Source organism: Mytilus trossulus, chromosome 13 (genome assembly GCF_036588685.1).
Source record: "Mytilus trossulus isolate FHL-02 chromosome 13, PNRI_Mtr1.1.1.hap1, whole genome shotgun sequence".
NCBI classification, from domain to species: domain Eukaryota; kingdom Metazoa; phylum Mollusca; class Bivalvia; order Mytilida; family Mytilidae; genus Mytilus; species Mytilus trossulus.
The window spans coordinates 60,615,883-60,639,250 of NC_086385.1; the positions used below are offsets into that span (position 1 = coordinate 60,615,883).

A 23,368-nucleotide genomic window follows, 5' to 3' on the forward strand; every position below is an offset into this window, starting at 1 on the left:
GTCAGAATTTGTTAGTGAACTTACTTTTAACTATCATTGTTATTCTCGTTGCCTTTATGTAAATCTATCTATGTTCATCAAACATGTGTTAGATATTTTATAATATTATCTTAAATGTTAACTTTTTTTTTTGCGTTGAAAGATTAACTATGACTTTAACAGAAAGAATAGTTTGCATACTTTTGTTTCATCCGTTATATTTGTTTTAAAGAACTAAGTAGGAATTGTTTTGTATTTAATAATGATTAATCTCTTTATTTTCTTCATTGTGTTATAAAGACATATTACAATAGAAATGTATATTTCGATAACTAAACACCATTTATTTTCAAACGGATTATGATAAGGACTTTTTTCTTTTTTCTTATACTAACATTAAGTCTGTCGTATTGTGGCTTTTTTTATTGTGTTTTCTTTGTATATTCATAGTTATCCTATTTACATGATATACATAATGTTATTGGAATTGTTTGTTAATATGAGTATATGTTCAAGTAAACATTGTTATACAAACATATACCATTAGATTAAACAAACTACAATTATAGGCAAAACAAGGTTAATTTAATTGATGATTCATTAATATATATTTACATTGCAAAGTATGTGAATACTTTCTTTTCCAATACTTTCTATCGCCTCTCTGATGTCTTTAAATGTCACCATCCTGCTATCTCGACATCTTAGCAAAATTGCAAAGCTTGCTGTTAAGGGATCTGCAGTTGCTTCTATGACATTAACTTCCCTGTTCGACAATCCTAAATGTATTGCCAGTTCTTTGGCCTCGAATGGACTGTACAGTAACGACAGACGTCGTAAATGAATGTCTAATGGTGTCGCTTTCAGAAATTCATCTTTGGTAACTGTATCAGCAATATTGCATATTTTTTTTAAATACCAGAAAGTAAAATCATAAAAATACTTATCTATGAGGAAAATTAAAAACGAGTAGTCCCTTATCAAAAGTTAAAATCAAAAGCCCAAAATGATACGAATTAATAAAAAAAAAAAGGCAACAGTAGTACACCGCTGTTCAAAACTCATAAATCCATGGCCAAAAAAAATCGGGGTAACAAACTTAAACCGAATGAAACGATTGTAATGTTTATGACTTGATACATGCATTTTCTTATGTACAAAATAGTGGCTTGAACATGGTTTTAGAGCTAGCTAAATCTCTCACTTATAAGACAGTCGAATCAATACAATTTTATTGAAAACGATGAGTGAGCTAATCAAACAGGCATAATATGTAACACTGTCAAATATACAGCAGTCAACATGTTTTTTTTATTAACACAAAATAGCCATTAAAATATTTGTGGAGATACGTCCCAATAAAACGATATTTCTTGAGTACATACTACTGTGATATAGACAAGACTATAAAAAATAAGGACCAGCGCATTTTTTGTAAAAACAAAATAAAACAAGGAAAAGTATACCATTATTGCAAACTAAAACTTATTTATAAATATATATTCAAACCGGGCGAAACCATAACGCAAGGAAATGCTCACATATTCTCAACGTTAACTAAACCAGTGAGAAGTCAGTCCCTATCAGGTCGAATTAAGGTCAAGCAGCAAATGATAGACACTATTTAGGTAACGGGTCATATCTTTATGATTCTTTATGATTCGAAAACGTTATTATACAATGATTTTCTTCACATGTCAGCCGTTTGCCTTCAGAAAAACTAAAGTTAACTTTAACTAGAGCCCGTGTCGCTCACCTTGGTCTATGTGAATATTAAACAAAGGAAGCAGATGGATCCATGACAAAATTGTGTTTTGGTGATGGTGATGTGTTTGTACATCTTACTTTACTGAACATTCTTGCTGCTTACAATTATCACTATTTATAATGAACTTGGCCCAGTAGTTTCTGTGAAAAATGTTACCGGTAGTAAAAATTTACAAATTTTATGAAAATTGTTTAAAATTGTCTATAAAGGACAAAAACTCCTTAGGGGGCCAATTGACCATTTTGGTCATGTTGACTTATTTGTAAATCGTTCTTTGCTGAACATTATTGCTGTTTACAGTTTATCTCTATCTATAATAATATTCAAGATAATAACCAAAAACAGCAATGAGGGAGATAACTATATTTAACTAATTCTCAGAATAAGGGAGACAAATGCACTTTATTTATTGTTTTATTTCTTAAATACAATGGAAAATACAGTATATAATATGACATTCCCGCAAACAGAAAAACAAAATATAGAATTGTTTTCAAAATTTAACATTGATTTAAATAGTCGTAAATGTTTCAAACATGTAGTTGTTGGCAAATGTTGACACAAGGTTTGTAAAAAAAACCCACTTACGGTGACCTATAAAGTTAATGTTTGTGTCATTTTAGTCTGTTGTGGATAGTTGTCTAATTGGCAATCATACAACATCTTCTTTTTTATACTATCAACAGAAGATTTGATGTGATTGCGAATGAAACAATTCTTCACAAGATACCAAATAACACACTAATTAACTTGAACCATGTACATACTTAGTGTGACGGGGTTAAACAACCTTAAAGGCTCCAAACCCTCCCCTTAACTGATATAGTAACTTTAAAAAATATGAACGAACTGTATACATCAGTTTGATTTTTTTTAAGGGCTACCATATGGTTTTGGATTTTCTAAAGGTTAAAGACTTTACGGTTGTCTGTACATGCTATAGTTGCTTACATCCAGTACATTTAAACACTGCTTGATAGTTGGTCTCATTTTTAATCATACAACATCAATTATCCTTATTTATTTTTGTATTAACTCATCAGATGAAAACGAATTAAAAATTCACTTATAAATGAACTAACCAATTACATTTTCTTTATCAAAAAGGCATTTTGATATATTAACTGCAGGACATAATTATGAACCATAACAATCATTGACAAATTGTTCACGAAATCAAAGAGATTTACAAATAAACCATACCGTATCAACAAATAAATAACACATTGACGTGTGGGTGTTGCTCGTGCGTGTGCTATAAATACTTTATAATCTGCAGAGATATGTTAAGTACTTAAGTTAAAAACAGCGGTTAAATTGGTACGTTGATCCCTCACATTGCACTTGCCTCTTTAATATATATTCAAAATTATGGACACGCATAATATTAATGGGAAAAGTATGTGATCTCATAATATTATGGATTTTCATGAATCAGTCAAATTTAGCCAATTCCATAATATTATGGAGATTGCTAAGTGCCCCGACTGATTAAAGTTAGTAGTTTTCCACAAGATGTGATCAAAAACATAATACTTAAAATTGACATTACATTATATTCAGCATTTGTTAAACATTACCTGTGCACCCTGGTTTACACTTTTCGTCTTTCTGAATATAAAAATGAAATTATAAACTAATTGAAAGGTATTCATTTTTTTTGGTAAATCAATTTGTTATAAATTATTAGTAGATATATCATTAAACTGATTAGGTTTAAGTTTAAAACTGTTTGTAAAAGTCATAAACACTCTTTTTCTTTTAGAGTATATTATGTATTTACAGGCTTTGATGGGCTTTGCTAATTGTTGAAGGCCGTACGGTGACCTTTAGTTGTTAATTTATGTGTCTCTTGGTCTCTTGCTTGTGGAGAGTTGTATCATTGGAAATCATACTGGTTTGTAACTTCTTTTTTTATATATTTGAATACAGAGTTCATTGTCAGAGTATATACTTGCATCGTAATTTCCAATTTCAAATGTGTATTCATTTAAAATACAGCTGATTAACAGGGAAATTCACAATTCCTAGTATTTCACAAAAGGAAGGGTATTTAATTTGATCTTAATTCTGTCGTTTATTTATGGTTAACCAAAAAAATCATTGCATCTTTGGCAGTTCATATTATTTTCGAACCGTATTGGTAGATTTGATACAATTCAAAATGATAAGCGAGTTTATCGATAACAAATTAGAATGTTGAATCGAACTTAATGTGTGTTTATGTTTTTGCATTTTCCCTGTCATGCCCCCTAAAAGAAACAATTCATAACATAAACTACTACCTTTTCTTCAATCCACGATGTAATTGTGTGTATGCTGTGTTCAATGCCATGTGAAGGACATATCCATATTTGGTCTGTGTGAGCTAGATCATTGTCAGGTAGAACACATGAGTTATTTGGTGAGTTACAACATATTCTGGTCACAAAGGATGCATCACTGGTTTGAGTCTGATCACTACTTGTTCTGATATACAGCTGACTTATTTTCTCCAAGGCTGATGTAAGGCATTCATAGATGCTGGAGGCTACATCCCTCATTATAAGTGTATTTGATGTGGCATGAACAAGACGGACAATAATCCTTTCATCTTCGCAGGCAATGTACATATCTAAAGACGAATCAATGGTAAAAAACCCTGACCTATGGAACAACATTTCTTTTCTGGAATCTCCGTATTTTTTCACCGCCCAGACGTATAAACAGTAACTAATAAATCTAAAGGATAATGCAGGCGGTATCATCAATGATGACGATTGAAAGGCTATGGCAATACTCCTGGTTGTGAAGCCAGCTGATTGGAGGTATCCAGAATCATCGTGTGCTCGTACCATACTTGCAACATAGTAGAAGTCAGCAGGTATACGGTGGCGATCTAGGTCGTATCTTTTTGGTTCTACCAATATATCCAGGTGAGTCATAACTTCCAGTAAATAATCTTTATCTTTGTAGAATTTCTTATATTTATGTTTCTTCCAAATTTTTTGGATTGCCTTTTTTGAGACTACCCCTTTCTTACCCATGACATCCCACAACTCTTCTCTTTCTTTGTCTCCTTCACAGAATCGTCTATCAGTAACAATAGACTTAAAGGCATCGATTAAATGTGTTGGAGACAAAATAACATGATGGTCTAATAGCTTTTCATCAAAGTATAACACCTTGCCTACTGCATGTTGAAATTTCAGAAATACTGTTAACTCAGATTCTGTCAAGGATCTTATAGGTTGTAGTGAGTTGATTTTCTGTAAATGCTCTAGTGTAATCAATGGAATACCGCGTTTGATTAGCGATGCAAATTCTAGTTCTAAAGGAATAAAACATTTTGGAAGAGGTTCACCCCATGTTGGCTGCATCTTCGATTCGCTGATTATGATATTCTTTAGTTTTGCTAACTCTGGATCACGCTTGTCTTTAGCGTTTACAAATATCTGATCTTCAATTACCAAGTGCTGCATAAATGGTGTTTGTAAAAACATGTGTTTGATTTCTTCAAATACCTTCATTCGTCTCTGTTCAATTTCATTCTTAAATATATCAAAACGAATATGTTTTCTCAACAAAATTATCTGTATATCGTATAAAACAACTTTGAATTATCTGATGTTTATATAGTGAACATTTTAGAATAAATTACATAATGCAACATTGGCATTATTCCAATGGACATACTGGGAAAAAATACGGGTTAAAGCAAAACAAGAATATCAAGTTTAATTGAAAAATAAAATGGAGTAAATAAGAAAAATAAATTAACAATTAAAAAGTCAATTGCTTATGAACAACTGAAAGGTCGTTCCTTTTTTTTCTTTTCTTGATAGCCTTCTCAGTTCAAAAATGTATGGTTGCTAAGGACTTTAATGTTCATTATATTATCAGTGGTTGCTAAGGACAAAAATAATTCCTAAGGATAAATATATTACTACCAGTATTAAAAATGTCATGTGTACTATTCATAGTCTTTAAAGTTAAAATGAATATCGTATCAATCAACTATGAATTATATGATGTGTATATGGTGAACATTTTAGAATAAATCACATTATGTAAAAGTCGCATTATTCCAATAGACATACTAATAAATGTTATTTAGTAAAGCAAAACAAGAATATCAAGTAAATGAAACAAAATAAAAAGGAGCAAATAAGGAAGAAAATGACCAAATACCAACGATTCAGTGTTATATCGGTAATATCAAACTATTACAAACCACAAAGGAAAACGTTTTGTCCTACCGCAGCTGTAATGTTCTAAATCCGAGCAAATTGTATATGAAACTATTACAAACGCATATCTTACAAGAGGCACATTATATATAAATAATATAGCCCTTTATACATTGTAGCTTGATGTGAGATTTGAGCCAAGCCTCTATGTTGGAGACCGTACTTTGGTCGTTTTCATAAATTGTTATTGGATGGAGAGTTGTGTCATTGGCACGCATTCCACATCTTTCTATAACTATATAGTTTAATGATACTTCTATACCAAATTTATTAATTTTATGTTTGGTTTTGTATTTCGATAGTGTTGAGTTTAGCGTCACCTATAAACACCTTTCCATTGACATATCGAACACATTCAAAACATTATCTTATCTAAAATACTTACAGGATCTAACTTATCCTTGTGGGTCAGAACAATGATAATTCTAGGAAAACCTTTCACACTCCCTTTACAGTATGTTACAATTGTGTTGATCCAAAATAGCAGATAATCTTCAAAAGAAATACAAATACGTTTGTTTGTGTGTATATACTACTTATGATAATCTTTTATCAACATACACCGTCAATGTAGATTATTTTTTTAATGGACAAAAGTAAAAGGATCTGTCAACTTATTAGGAATCACATTTGGGAATCACCTATGAACACTATTGTTTTCAATATATTTGGCACTTATTCTAAGTAAAACCCATTTAAATTAATGTTAATTATTTTATTAGTACCTTTTGCTGTTTTTTGTCCACTCTTTCCTGGGAGATATTGTTCAGTTGGACAAGGATCATCTAGTTTTCTACTTCCGTCCAACACAATTATGTAAATAGCTCTGTATGTCAGAAATGTCTGATGAGTTGAATAGAAAACATCCTGCCCACCAAAATCCCAGATTATTATAGGTGCTATATTTTTATTGTGTAACAGCTTTTTCCCAACCTTAACAGACTTCTCAAAGAATTTTTCTTTTGTGATCGACACTTTGACCTCTTTAACTTTCTTGGAAATACCAAAAATTTTTTTTAGCTTTCTGATTATTACAGGTTTAGTGACAGTTTCTATGTGCACATCTCCAGTAAAACCCGACTCCGAATGAAGATAATCTGGGACGCTCGTGGAGGTCTCTTCATCATATAGAACTTCATGGGTGTATTTGTCATCAAAAGCGTCAATGGGTTCCTGTGTGGCAGGTAGATCATATGTGTTTGGTTCGTCCACATTGATAAGGTAATCTGATAAATTACTGTCTTCGACTGATCTACTTGACGGGCTTACTGGACGGGCATGACTACTATCATGCATACCTACTCCACAACTGCTATCTCTGTTTTCTTTAATCTCTTTGTGTTCAGACTGGTCATCCGATAGTTGTTTGAGTTCACCGTCAGGATTGACATGCTTGTTTAAAAGGTGATGATTTGGCCGGAAAGTATCATTTAGACTTTCGGTTTTGGAAGTTGTATTTGACAATTGACCTCCAAAATCCGACCATTTAGCTGTTGAATCAGACGAATGTGAATTATGCGTTTCATGTGTTTTTTCTGGTGTTTCAGATGCAGACAAGGGCGTGTCTTCTTTATCTAATGTATGTTGACTGATCCCTTTTTTATCGCGTACATTAGATTTTCCTTTCTTCAGTGTTTCGTCCTGTATTAGAGATCTGGTAATGGTTAATTCTTCCATTGTAAAGTCTAAATGAAGAAACAAATGTCAATACATTGAATGACACAGATATGATTGATCGAAGATAAAATAATCCCTCTGTCTAATAGGGATAATCAAAAATGTATACTAAAAAAACATTGTTATTCACGACATTGCATTTTGTTTTAGATTAATAGTTTCTCCACAATATGCCCTGGATATCAATTATCTGTGTCATATCTGTGTTAAGCTATACAGAGATGCCTTATGACTGAAAACATATATCAACATTGAAAGAAATGAGGAATGTGTCAAAGAGACAACAACTTGACAAATGAGCAGACAACAACCGACGACAACCAATGGGTCTTCAATACAGCGATAAACTCCTGTACCCGGAGGCGTGCTGAAGCTGGCCCCTACACCAAAAAACATACTAGTTCAGTGATAGTGAACGTCTTCCTAAACTCCGGAATATACACAGGAAACTTAAATAAAAATCGTACAAGACTAACAAAGGCCAGAGACTCCAGACTCAATGCGGCGGGGTTAAACTTTTTTTGTTAGATCTCAACCGTCCCCCTATACTACTAGCAAATGTATAAAAAAAAATTACGCTCAGTAAAATTCAGTTCAAAAGAAGTCCGAGTCCGATGTCAGATTAGGTAGCAAAAGAAACTAAACAAAATGACAATAATACATTAATTAACAAAGGACTACTAGCAGTTACTGACATGCCTGCTCCAGACCTCAATACTTTCCATGTTCAATAGAAGGAAAACTGTAATTTATATAACATAAACGTTTATATGTAACACGTCTAAATACTAGGATTTACATTTTTTAGACAACTTTGAAAAAGCATCCTATCGCTTTTATTTGACATGACTTTTTCAATCTTAGTCATTAAAAACTAACACAGCACATTTCACAGTAACATATAAACGAAAGTGTTTGAAAGCATCACTTGTCTTAAATCGTAAAATATGTTTCGTGATTGATTTAATTGTTCAAAACTGTCATAAATAAATGACTGCAACAATATCTAAATGAATCGTAAAAAAGATGAAATGCCTTGGGTTTAAGATTTGACAATTCTAACTGACTCGAAAAGACAACTTCACTAGCACATTCGATGCAGTATAACTTTTTTTTTTCAAAACTATTGATTAAAATAGTATGGCTATTACGTATTGAAGTCGAAATCGGCATGACTATTTAACAAAATTAGCCATTGTATAGACAATTGTGTGGCAAGTTATTCTGATGTACCATCAGTTGTCTTCCTACTCCATGTGTGTTTATTATGTACATGTTGAAATAGCACTTCCACAGATTGATGAGATAAAACTATGAATTTAAAAGATGACTTCTTTAGAAGGACTTAGTGACAAAGCCCACCTCTTCTTGGAGGTTTAATCTATGCTTTAAAAAGTTCCATTTAGTTAATGTCATCCCTTCGAAAATTTGCGATACATTATCAAGAGATGGTTTAACATTATGAAATATCTGTTTTAAAGATGACAAATGTTCAAATTGTAGATATCAACATATTGTCCTATTTTCCCCGTCAAAAACAGTCTGCTCAATTACAGGATAAACTTTTAACTTGAGGTGATTACACTTACAACATACCATGATTGTGGATTTGCAAGTATGTAATCATTGACAAATATGGTTTATAAAGGAACATCGAGATTTTAAAACCAAATGTTTAGAATTTATTCTACACTTAATAAATAAACTAATCATAGATGTACTAGATAGATTTGATTTTTGATTGTGATAACATTAGTAACTGCTTAGACCACTCGGCCACCGAGAAGAACCTAAATACTTTTTTCAGAACTTTAAGAAGGCCAAGACACAAAACAATTTCAAGATCTGATAGTTTCGTAATGTTCAAAAAGTAAATATGATCAATAAAATGATGAATATGAAACATAACAATGTTTTTTTCTGATTTCTGATTTTTTTTCTTTCTATTTTTATTTTTACCTTGTTGTCCACCACGCCAGCAGTTTGATTCTATGTCCATGAATGACAGACCATTGTATAACTCTATTCCATCAGTTGACATTCTGAATTTTGTTGGTTGTTTACCGACAAGATGTCTGGCAATAGTAGTTTTTCCAGTGCCCTGCTCGCCAGCCAACATAACTCTCGACTCAAAATGGCGATAGCTTTCTTCTTCTAAAAGACTAGAGAACACCCTCGCTGATTTTTTATCGAATTTCTTAACTTCAGCTGGAAGTCCTGAATTTGTTTTTGACACAATTAAACATTTACAAATTTAACAAACGTGATCATAAAATATCCTTATTTTTTTTTTAGAGTAAACAATATATTTTCAAAACGGTTTTGTAACATATTTCTGCAGTCCTTGACAAAATATCCACACACTGAACCTGGCCTATACTACACGAAATTTTAGGCATTTTAAAAGCTATAGAGCAGACTTTGCAAATCATGCGTTAATAAGTGTATATACAAAAACATTGTAATTATTCATTCTATCAAAACAAAATCATAACAACTATACATTTTCGTCACCAGAATTTTAAAAGATTGTTGGCAAAATAGGTAAAAGAATAGATTACAAAATATTCAGTAAGATTGACAAAATTTGCTTACTAAGTACTAGGAATTCGACAATTTCAAATGCGTTATTACCAGTCATAAGTCATTTTGATAATGTCCAAGCTCCGTCAAACTAATTAGCAAGGCCCCATTTAAAAAAGATAAAACTGATATTTATCATTTTCAAAGTTTCTGACTTCTCGTAATGAAATGCAGAACGGTTACTTACATATCTGTATCACCAAATTGTTTCACATGCTTTTGATTTAATAATGATTCACATATCGTCAAAAAACTTACTATTTGAACATGTTAAATGAATTAACGAAAACACATTTTAGTTATTTAAGTAACATATAAAAATTTAGATCCGATTTTAAAATGCAGCCAAAAGTGTATCAGTGTAATAATAATGTGTTTCTTAATTCTCCTTATGTAGTAGCTCTAGATATGAACAATAGTTAAAAAAATATATGAAAATCAATGTATCCCAAACATTCACTGTTTCGTGATCACCCCAAATGTGGGATGTCGTGGGTTCAAAACCCCGGCCTGGTCAAGCTGTAGACTTATCTATATATATGCTCTAATATATGCCCCCGTAACCACAGTATAATAGTAGACCTCAACATCGTTTGTGAACGAGAGTTAAAATCATTCCGCAGTAAAGGACCTAAATATCGTCCCCCGTCAATCATTATTTAGAATAAGTGTCATAATATAATCCCCAATTTATCATATACTTGCTGTTCGAAATGAACAAACTGAAAAAGAGCTGACAGGAAATCCATAGATCATTTTTATTTCAGTAATGATATACGTATACATCATTCTAAAAGAACATTTACTCATAACAACCACCGTAATGGCCTTATATCTCGTATCAAACATAGATAAAAAGAACATAGAGGTTTTGCAAAGGATAATCGCGAAATCAACAACATCGAAATTGATTCTATATTTGAGAAAAAAACCATCTATAACTAACAAACTGTGAGCTACATATTTACAATTATTCTAGTACTCAAATATCTGTTCTACTTTCAAGTACATTTGGTACAATCAAAAACCTTTTTTCCCTACGAACATAATGTGTGTCTATTTGACAGATATTTCATTTGCAGAACATGCGTATCAGGAAGCAGAATACAGGTTTTGTTTGAACGAAAGGTATCAATAGAAACTAGGCAAGTCATTAAAGGAGTAGGTCCAGTAAGAGCCCTTTTTGGCCTAAAATATAGCAGTTTTACAAAATTGATAAAATGTAAACTTTTAGTTATTTATTGAACAGAAGAGTGCTTCTGCTACATAAATATGGGCTATTTTTGACTATACAATGAACATATATCGGGTACTGGCACCTTAAAGTCATGCTAAATTACTGAATTCTTCACAATTCTAGCATTTTAGTAAAATTTTAGATGGTTTTCGTGTAAAACGAAAGTGGCCGCATTCATGTTTATCCTTGATATTGAAATGGAAGTTGTATTTTATGATAATACATAACATATATAAAGGTTGAGGATGAACACGGATGCAGCCACTTTCATTTTTGACAAAAACCATCCGAAAAGTGACATTTTTCGGCATATTTGGTTGATTTGTCATATTTGAGCTTGAATCGGATCGTTTTTAATGACTTAATCAGTTCAAATCTTTCATATAAACAAATTGATTCAAATGAAATAAAAATTGAAAAGTGGTCAAAATCGTTTGTCAGATGAACCTGAAATTTGAGGCCAAAATAGGTCCTTACCGGACCTACACCTTTGATGTTTACTGAGTTTTATTGAACCGATGAAGGACTTATAATTCATCAAAAGGTCATCCCTGTCAAATTCTATGTGCTTGCATGTGGGATTTATTGACTCCTCATTTGTTTCCGAAACTCATTGACAAGACAATTTTAGCAAAGAGATGATAAACATGTCACACCTACTTTGTCTCTGAATACGGACATTGGTAGATCAATTTCAACTTAAGAATTGGACGTTCTATCAGAGACATGGGAGCTTAGATCAATTTTGACAAGGTTTGCAGTTCAACTTGATCTTGTTAAGCTAGAATTACTACTTCATATCTTGATCTTTCCTCAATATTGACACAGATGGCCGACATTTAAAAATATGACAACCGGAACAATTTCAGCTTCCGAATTATTAATTCCCCAATTGTTAGCAGTAACATTTCCTCTGCCCTTTCGGGTTGTGTCTACATATCTCAATTGATACGTTATGCACATGCATGTTCACATTATACGGACGTCATATCAAGGAGTGTGCTCCGTACACATAAACTGCTACAAAAACTTTATGAAAAGGAAAGATTTAAATTGACACTCCGTCAGATTTATTGACACGCACAATTATTGGTTGATCCATACAATGTGTCTGTATCTAAACCAACTATGGTCATATTTACCACGTCTTAGAATGTAATTTACCATTTTACATCGTCTGGTCTTTTAAATACCGAACATTACATATTTCCGTATATGACTGTTTTGCTGAGTGTGATGATCAACATAATTAAAAAGCACTCTATTATTAGTTCTTAAATGAAATTTATATTGGTATTAATATTGATGTTTTTCAGTAAAATAAATCAAACTAAATAGTATTTGTATACACATATGCACATTTATGGCTATAGAATTTGTCGACAACTGTATCGTGGCACATCATAAGATCATGTTAAGAAAACTACTCACCAGGTACAAGTGTATTTTCATAATCCTGCAAGGAGCATTAAGACTTAATTATTTGTCTGTATTTCAAAAATATGTATACAAATTAGAAAACACAAGATAGTGGATATTTATGACACAAAGTCAGTACACATTTTTTTTTAAAGAAAACAATATATCAAATACTATGTTGATTCAGTTCCATTCTCGGTTTGACATATCTTTGAGGTCATTCTTAAAATTCGTTAGCACGTTTCAAATCTTCATATACTCTATACATATATTTATTTAACGTTATTAAAAAATCGACATAAATCTTACCTTTATCAACCTCACTATGACGTTGCTGTTGGCTACTTCTATTGGCCTTTTCCCCTGAATCAAACAAGTTGTTTTGTATTAAAAATTATAACACATTCATTATGTGTAATATTTCAATATTGTAATTTTCGAAATACTCGCTCCAGACTCAGGACAGGCGCATTCATACATAATGTGGCGGGATTGAAAATGTTAGTGGGCGTTTAACCCTCCCTTTATCCTGGAACAATGGTACAATATATCAATCAAAAAAACTGTACAAAACAATAAACAAACAAAGCATACGATCAACCGCATCAAATAACAATCACTCAATTACAGGCTCCTGACTTGGACAAGCACATATCGAATGTGGTGGGGCTAAACATGCAAGCAAGCGCCAAACTCTCTCCTCATCTTGGACAATGGTGTAGAACATAGGAGCAAATTATAAAAATCCGTTGACATAGGCTTAACTTATACAAAAAAACGCCAAACTCTCCCCTTATCTTTGACCGTGGTGAAGAAAATAATATCAAACTACAAAAATCAGTTGACATAGGCTTAACTTATCCAAAAAAAATCGTCCCTTTTATTGATAATTTTAGTATGAAGTTTCATGTGTAAATCTGACATTTCGAAATATAGGAAAGGACAGTTATAACCGTCAAGAAAGTATTTTCAAGTAATCGGGCAGTATGTCCTAATAAAATATTTCGGCAGTATGTCTCCTTGAAGTAATCTGGCAGTATGTCTTCATACAGTAATCCGGTAGTACATGTATGTCCTCATCAGGTATTCCGGCAATATGTCCTCATCAAGTAATATGGCAGTATTTCTTCATCAAATTATCCGACAGTATATCCTCATAATGTTATCCGGCAGTATGTCTCATCGATTAATCTAGCAGTATCTCCTCATCAAGTATTCTGGCAGTATGTCCTCATAAAGTAATCCAGCAGTATGTCCTCATGAAGTAATCTTGCAGTATGTCCTCATCCAGTAATCCGACGGTATGTCCTCATCAAGTTATTTGGCAGTATGTTCTCATCAAGTAATCCGGCAGTAAGTTCTCGTAAAATTAATCGGCAGTATGTCCTCATAAAGTAATACGGCAGTATGTCCTCATCAAGTAATTTGGCAATATGTCCTCATCAAGTAATCGGGGAGTATGTCCTCTTAAAATAATCGGGCCGTACGTCATCATCAAGTAATCCTGCAGTATGTCCTCATCAATTAATCGGGCAGTATGTCTTCATCAAGTAATCCGGCAGTATGTCCTCATAAAGTAATCCGACAGTATGTCCTCATCACGTAATCTTGCAGTATGTCATCATCCAGTAATCCGACGGTATATCCTCATAAAGTAATTAAGCTGTATATCCTCATAAAGATACCCGACAGTATGTCCTCATAAAGATACCCGACAGTATGTCCTCATAAAGTTATACGACAGTATGTATTTATAAAGTAATCCAGCAGTATGTCCTCTCCCAGTAATCATGCATGGCACGATAAGGCTCGTGTTGCCACCCTCCTCCTCTTTTTTCTCCTTTCTCAAATTTTGTTTCGGAAAGCTTTTTATAATGTTGAAATACTCCTTAGGTTTTAAGTTTGTTTTGATGAAATTAAAAACCATTATTTGCAGAAAAATGGTGAGGTGAGAGGGGTAAAAGAGCACATTAACGCCAAAAGAAGGAAAACATATGTTATTTTGTCATTGTTTCTTAAATCTAATAAGGTGCTCTACGTGACCTAGAGAAAATTACAGCAATTTAGACAGCAAAAACAGTGCTTATGACAATGGAATAACACTATACCTGAGTCACGTTGGCATAAACACTAAAAAACTAAAAAATCGTAGTACGAAAACCGACCCTGCTAGGTAAACAATAAAAACAATATTTGAATAATAACAGAAAGTTTACACAGTTTAATTGCGTTATCTGTGGAACAAATGCACATATTCAATACGCTCCTTCCTCAATCAATTTTCGAACGAGCCGAAAGACTTAATACAAAGTCTTACCTGATAGACGTTTGATTTAGTTATAGATATAACTTCGGATATTTTTAAATCAATAGCAAATGTATCTTCTATTTGTACTTACATGATCATTTGGTATATTTGGATCACTATAATTGTTTATCAAAGATTTGACCATCTCCGGATCTTGTTCAGCAGCTACATGAAGAACGGTGTTTCCAGCCTTAAAAAATGTACAAAGCGAAATTAAAATATATGATTAAGAAAGAACAATATTGTAACTTTATATCTGAAATAGCTATATTTCTTTATTAAGAATCGAATGGCTAATGCTTGTATCATGACTTAAAATTAGGGAACCACTTTTTGTATTTTGAGAAGTGCTGCAGAGGTGGCAAAGAATAGTTAAGCAAGAGACGATAGGCATTGACTAATTGAGAAAAAATGAAAATGGAAAAAGGAAATTTGTGTTAGAGACAGCAACCCGACCGAAGAGAAATCAACAACAGAAGGGGCTAGTAAAGTGATGCTGGAGGCCATACTATACTCCAAAATACATGAACTAAATTTAAAATTCACATAAGGTTCAACTAGGACAGAGGTTCCTGACTTGAGAAAGGTGCACAGATACAGCGGGGTAAAACATGTTAAGGTGGCTCGGGCCTACTCGAAGTTCTTGTCAGAAGTGCCGTATTCTTGTTATTTTAATCTTTGCAGACAGTGAGTCAAATTGTTTAAAAAAATAGGGGGTCCTAGACCATTTAAGCTAAAAATTTTACTTTTAAACAGGTATGCAAAAGGGCAATTTTTGTCAATGAAAAAAGAGTTGTTGATGATACTTGGTCCAAAACCATAAAATATAAAGCTGAAATATAGCTCCAACGAATAAGCAAAATAATAGATATAGATCACCGATAAGAAAGAAGAAAAATTGCCTTTAAACATGAAAGTTACATCTTCTGACATCAGACTCGGACTTCTCTTGAACTGGATTTTAATGTGCGTATTGTTACGCGTTTACTTTTCCACATTTGTCAGAGGTATAGGGAGAGGGTTGAAATCTCATAAATATGTTTACCCCGCCGCATTTTTGCGCTTGTCCCACGTCAGGAGCCTCTGGCTTTTGTAAGTCTTGTATGATTTTTCATTTTAGTTTCTTGTGTATAATTCGGAGTTAAGTATGACTTCCATAATCACTGTACTAGTATACATATTGATTAAGGGGCCAGCTGAAGGACGCCTACGGTTGCGGGAGTTTCTCGTTACATGGAAGATCCATTGATGGCCTTCGGCTGTTGTCTGCTCTATGGTCGGGTTGTTGTTGCTTTGACACATTCCCCATTTTCTTTCTCAATTTCATTTAACAACACAGTAACATACCTGCAGTATTAATATAACGTCATCAAGGACGTTAAACATTCGCAGTAGGACGCATTGTATATTTAAGAGAATCATAGTTTCGTTATTCGTTAAGATATAATTGTTCCAATATAAACTAGTTGAAATTTTCTTTCTTACATTATGAAATTGTCCACTTTTCCATTCAAGTAAGTTATGAAATGATATCAATGACTTTAAATATTTGCAATTTCATCCATTGAATAATGAAGATGAAGATAAATGATAATTCCTTTTTTTTTGCATAGTTGTTCTCGATTAAGTAAATGACCCAAAATTGATATGTACACCTTATCATAAATTTATGCCAATGAAAAACATGCATTGCACAAATCACGAAACCAAGGACTGCAATACGATCCAATGAGAAATGAAGATAAATGATAATTCTTTTTTTAGATACGAGATGTTTGTCGTGAATATCGATTTGCTTAGTGTTTTTGAAAAAAGTTATCATCAATTTTAAATACTAGGCCTAACATGGATTTCTTGTTCCATTCATGGAATGTTAACCTCGTTCGTCAGAACCTCCAATACAATCTCAATAGCTCCTGGTTGTTCTTGATTTTTGGCAATATAAACTATGAAACTTGTCAAGATGGATATTGATAGTTGAACTACCATTATGCATATGTAAGTTTTCATTTGCTATATACCATATTTATACCGTACCTTGTCCTGTAAATTGACATCAATACCATTACCAATAAGAAAATTGAACATTTCTGTGTTGCCTTTTCTTGCCGCAAGATGTAGTGCTGTCGAACCATCCTTGACAGAAAAGAAATTTACATTCATAATTTATATGTAAATATCAAAGTTAGAACATTAGTAGAAGTGAATTAGTTTACGGTTGAAGTTTTTTTTTTGAAATGACTCAAAACCAATATTTATCTCAACTTGTTTACACATCATTGTTTGATGCAAAGTCATGGTTGTTATGGCTTAACCAGACCTATTGTTGAAATTGAAATAAAGTTGTGAAGTAGGTAGTGCCTTTAGAAATATTTTCAAGTTTTAACCACTCTTGAACTTAAAAACGAGAAAATAATAGTTTTCTACTCTGTTATCTGTGATACAAATAAGACGATTGCAAATATGACAACGATCCAACAAAATTAAAATAAAGTCGATGTACGTAATAATAAGAGGAAAGAAATATACCAGAAGGAGAGTCAAACTCATATATAGAAAATACAATGGCAATGCCATGGCTAAAATCAAAAAGACACAAATTCACCTTAAACTCGTAAGCTAATCAGCTGATTGCATAGCTATCGACATCAAATGACTTATTAATAAAAGTGTTGATTGTATTATATGACAAAATGATATGGTTAAATGGCGCCTGTCACATGTCACATAAATAATTTATTAACCACTTTGCGACGCACGTGTTTGAAGCAATATATTTACGACTTTTCTCCTTCTTTTAATAATAATTTAGAAAAGAAAACTGTTTTTATGACGAAAAATGTACAAAAGCAAGAAAGGTCTCCGATTTAAAACTTAATTATTTAACTTTGATATCGATTACTGATTTGAGTGGGTACTTGAAAGTCTATTCAGTGACACATGTGTTTCAAGCATAGTTTTACATTTTTACGATGGTCTAGAAAAGAGAATTGTCGTGATGAAGACATCTATACAAAAGGTTGGGAACTACCTCTCGAATGATAGTAACCCTTCTATTTAATGACTACACCTTATATCAGGTATCAATTTCAAGTGAGAAAAAAATGTTTAGTTGTAAAAACCACTTCTCAGTATAAAAGGGCACATGTTTGTATTTTTGAAGAAACTTTACCAAAGAACTGTAAATCTTTCAAGTATCTAAGATTTTTCTCTATTCCAGGATATATATCTTCTTTATTTTAAAAGTTGTTCAAAATATTATCAATTTTCCCTATAAAGGTCTTTTTTTCAAAGACTAATGTTTAGTATTTGTCAAGTCATTAAAATGTAGACTCTTAGACAAGTTTGAGAGAATAAGCTTAGACAGCAATTGGGCACAATCATCTTATTCAGGGGGGGGAGGAACATAAAAAAAAAAAAAAAGATTTGTGTTACTTGGCGAAAAAATGTAATAAAGTGGCGAAAAATACATTGTGTTAGCGAAAGAGATGGCGAACAAAAGAAAATAATTGACCCAGGGGAAACCCTGGTTGTGTTGCAGCACAAAATAAAAATGAAGTGTTTCACATCCGTTGAAAAGGGACTAACTCATTAGAACGATACAAAGCAGACAAATATTAATAAAAAAAAAAGACCACACTTCCTTTGAAATAAATAATACCTAATTAGTCATAACACATCATGTTTTCAGTCCAAAACCATAAAATATAAAGCTAAAATATAGCTCCAAAGAATAAGCAAAATAATAGATATAGATCACCGATAAGAAAGAAGAAAAATTGCCTTTAAACATGAAAGTTACATCTTCTGACATCAGACTCGGACTTCTCTTGAACTGGATTTTAATGTGCGTATTGTTACGCGTTTACTTTTCTACATTAGTCAGAGGTATAGGGAGAGGGTTGAAATATCATAAACATGTTTAACCCCGCCGCATTTTTTCGCTTGTCCCACGTCAGGAGCCTCTGGCTTTTGTAAGTCTTGTATGATTTTTCATTTTAGTTTCTTGTGTATAATTCGGAGTTATGACTTCCATAATCACTGTACTAGTATACATATTGATTAAATGGGCCAGCTGAAGGACGCCTACGGTTGCGGGAGTTTCTCGTTACATGGAAGATCCATTGATGGCCTTCGGCTGTTGTCTGCTCTATGATCGGGTTGTTGTTGCTTTGACACATTCCCCATTTTCTTTCTCAATTGCATTTAACAACACAGTAACATACCTGCAGTATTAATATAACGTCATCAAGGACGTTAAACATTCGCAGTAGGACGCATTGTATATTTAAGAGAATCATAGTTTCGTTATTCGTTAAGATATAATTGTTCCAATATAAACTAGTTGAAATTTTCTTTCTTACATTATGAAATTGTCCACTTTTCCATTCAAGTAAGTTATGAAATGATATCAATGACTTTAAATATTTGCAATTTCATCCATTGAACAATGAAGATGAAGATAAATGATAATTCCTTTTTTCAGAACGAGAGTTTGCAATACGTTGTTTTGGTGTTCGTCATAAATATCGTTTTTCTTTTGCATAGTTGTACTCGATTAATTAAATGACCCAAAATTGATATGTACACCTTATCATAAATTTATGCCAATGAAAAACATGCATTGCACAAATCACGAAACCAAGGACTGCAATACGATCCAATGAGAAATGAAAATAAATGATAATTCTTTTTTTAGATACGAGATGTTTGTCGTGAATATCGATTTGCTTAGTTTTTTTGAAAAAGTTATCATCAATTTTAAATACTAGGACTAACATGAATTTCTTGTTCCATTCATGGAATGTTAATCTCGTTCGTCAGAGCCTCCAATACAATCTCAATAGCTCCTGGTTGTTCTTGCTTTTTGGCAATGTAAACTATGAAACTTGTCAAGATGGATATTGATAGTTGAACAACCATTATGCATATGTATGTTTTCATTTGCTATATACCATATTTATACCGTACCTTGTCCTGTAAATTGACATCAATACCATTACCGATAAGAAAATTGAACATTTCTGAGTTGCCTTTTCTTGCCGCGAGATGTAGTGCTGTCCAACCATCCTTGACAGAAAAGAAATTTACATTCATAATTTATATGTAAATATCAAAGTTAGAACATTAGTAGAAGTGAATTAGTTTACGGTTTTTTTTTTTTTTTTTGAAATGACTCAAAACCAATATTTATCTCAACTTGTTTACACATCATTGTTTGATGCAAAGTCATGGTTGTTTAAGAAATAATTCATGGGGGCTTGAATATATCGTGATTTTACCACGGGTTGGCCCTTTATGACAAATATTTTACCCTGAGCGATAGCGAGGGGTAAAATATCGGCATAAAGGGCCAACCCGTGGTAAAATCTAGATATATTCAAGCCCCCATGAATTATTTCGATTCTAATAGGACAAATACGGCAATTTTTTGGGATCGAATGTCTCTAGGTGGAGGCAAATATTTGCCGTTCCCATAAATAAACACACTTTTAAAATGGCGTAAAAGAACGGAGCAAAGGAATTAGTGACATGCTAAAACTATTTACAATAACGTATTTAGATAGTTTTGGACGAATTTAAATGATAATTTACTTTTATGTTTTATTTGTATAAAAAAATTGGCTTATACAACATTTTAGCATTTTGTTTACGTTTTCAATGTTGTGATGATTTTGGGTTTCACAAGCGTGTATTTTCCCGTAAAATGCTTATATTCTGACGTCATCGTATTATGACATCGGGTATCTCATTCATAAACAAACATAAAACGTGGGAGTGCAATCGGAACAGCCTAATCAATATATTCATATTTTACCACGGGTGTGTTCTCAAAGCGTTTGAAAGACGTCATGTTAGAATATAGCTTAACCACACCTATTGTTGAAATTGAAATAACGTTGTGAAGTAGGTAGTTCCTTTAGAAATATTGACAAGTTTTAAACACTCTTGAACTTCAAAACGAGAAAATAATAGTTTTCTACTCTGTTGTTTGTGATACAAATAAGACTATTGCAAATATGACAACGATCCAACAAAATTAAAATAAAGTCGATGTACGTAATAATAAGAGGAAAGAAATATACCAGAAGGAGAGTCAAACTCATATATAGAAAATACAATGGCAATGCCATGGCTAAAATCAAAAAGACACAAATTCACCTTAAACTCGTAAGCTAATCAGCTGATTGCATAGCTATCGACATCAAATGACTAATTAATAAAAGTGTTGATTGTATTATATGACAAAATGATATGGTTAAATGGCGCCCGTCATATGTCACATAACTGATTTATTAACCACTTTGCGACGCACGTGTTTGAATCAATATTTTTACGACTTTTCTCCTTCTTTTAATAATAATTTAGAAAAGAAAACTGTTGTTATGACGAAAAATGTACAAAAGCAAGTAAGGTCTCCGATTTAAAACTTAATTATTTAACTTTGATATCGATAACTGATTTGAGTGGGTACTTGCAAGTCTATTCAGTGACACATGTGTTTCAAGCATAGTTTTACATTTTTACGATGGTCTAGAAAAGAGAATTGTCGTGATGAAGACATCTATACAAAAGGTTGGGAACTACCTCTCGAATGATAGTAACCCTTCTATTTAATGACTACACCTTATATCAGGTATCAATTTCAAGTGAGAAAAAAATGTTTAGTTGTAAAAACCACTTCTCAGTATAAAAGGGCACATGTTTGTATTTTTGAAGGAACTTTACCAAAGAACTGTAAATCTTTCAAGTATCTAAGATTTTTCTCTATTCAGGATATATATCTTCTTTATTTTAAAAGTTGTTCAAAATATTATCAATTTTCCCTATAAAGGTCTTTTTTTCAAAGACTAATGTTTAGTATTTGTCAAGTCATTAAAATGTAGACTCTTAGACAAGTTTGAGAGAATAAGCTTAGACAGCAATTGGGCACAATCATCTTATTCAGGGGGGGGGGAGGAACATAAAAAAAAAAAAAAAAAGATTTGTGTTACTTGGCGAAAAAATGTAATAAAGTGGCGAAAAATACATTGTGTTAGCGAAAGAGATGGCGAACAAAAGAAAATAATTGACCCAGGGGAAACCCTGGTTGTGTTGCAGCACAAAATAAAAATGAAGTGTTTCACATCCGTTCAAAAGGGACTTACTCATTAGAACGATACAAAGCAGACAAATATTAATAAAAAAAAAAGACCAGACTTCCTTTGAAATAAATAATACCTAATTAGTCATAACACATCATGTTTTCAGTCCAAAACCATAAAATATAAAGCTAAAATATAGCTCCAAAGAATAAGCAAAATAATAGATATAGATCACCGATAAGAAAGAAGAAAAATTGCCTTTAAACATGAAAGTTACATCTTCTGACATCAGACTCGGACTTCTCTTGAACTGGATTTTAATGTGCGTATTGTTACGCGTTTACTTTTCTACATTAGTCAGAGGTATAGGGAGAGGGTTGAAATATCATAAACATGTTTAACCCCGCTGCATTTTTGCGCTTGTCCCACGTCAGGAGCCTCTGGCTTTTGTAAGTCTTGTATGATTTTTCATTTTAGTTTCTTGTGTATAATTCGGAGTTAAGTATGACTTCCATAATCACTGTACTAGTATACATATTGATTAAGGGGCCAGCTGAAGGACGCCTACGGTTGCGGGAGTTTCTCGTTACATGGAAGATCCATTGATGGCCTTCGGCTGTTGTCTGCTCTATGATCGGGTTGTTGTTGCTTTGACACATTCCCCATTTTCTTTCTCAATTGCATTTAACAACACAGTAACATACCTGCAGTATTAATATAACGTCATCAAGGACGTTAAACATTCGCAGTAGGACGCATTGTATATTTAAGAGAATCATAGTTTCGTTATTCGTTAAGATATAATTGTTCCAATATGAACTAGTTGAAATTTTCTTTCTTACATTATGAAATTGTCCACTTTTCCATTCAAGTAAGTTATGAAATGATATCAATGACTTTAAATATTTGCAATTTCATCCATTGAACAATGAAGATGAAGATAAATGATAATTCCTTTTTTTCAGAACGAGAGTTTGCAATACGTTGTTTTGGTGTTCGTCATAAATATCGTTTTTCTTTTGCATAGTTGTACTCGATTAATTAAATGACCCAAAATTGATATGTACACCTTAACATAAATTT

At 32.5% G+C, this 23,368-nt stretch overlaps 1 protein-coding gene across 1 annotated transcript in view; it reads right to left on the minus strand.

The window, feature by feature from the left end:
* LOC134694548 (uncharacterized) overlaps positions 1–23,368 on the minus strand; it is a 43,120-nt gene that overhangs the window by 9,763 nt on the left and 9,989 nt on the right. Inside the window, exons 3-11 of the mRNA XM_063555562.1 lie at positions 15,292–15,390; positions 13,202–13,255; positions 12,905–12,929; positions 9,613–9,870; positions 6,702–7,661; positions 6,362–6,468; positions 4,033–5,277; positions 3,328–3,358; positions 615–863 (exon numbers count right to left, since the gene is read on the minus strand). Coding sequence (XP_063411632.1) covers positions 615–863; positions 3,328–3,358; positions 4,033–5,277; positions 6,362–6,468; positions 6,702–7,661; positions 9,613–9,870; positions 12,905–12,929; positions 13,202–13,255; positions 15,292–15,390 — 3,028 coding nt within the window. The remainder of the gene's footprint in view (positions 1–614; positions 864–3,327; positions 3,359–4,032; positions 5,278–6,361; positions 6,469–6,701; positions 7,662–9,612; positions 9,871–12,904; positions 12,930–13,201; positions 13,256–15,291; positions 15,391–23,368) is intronic.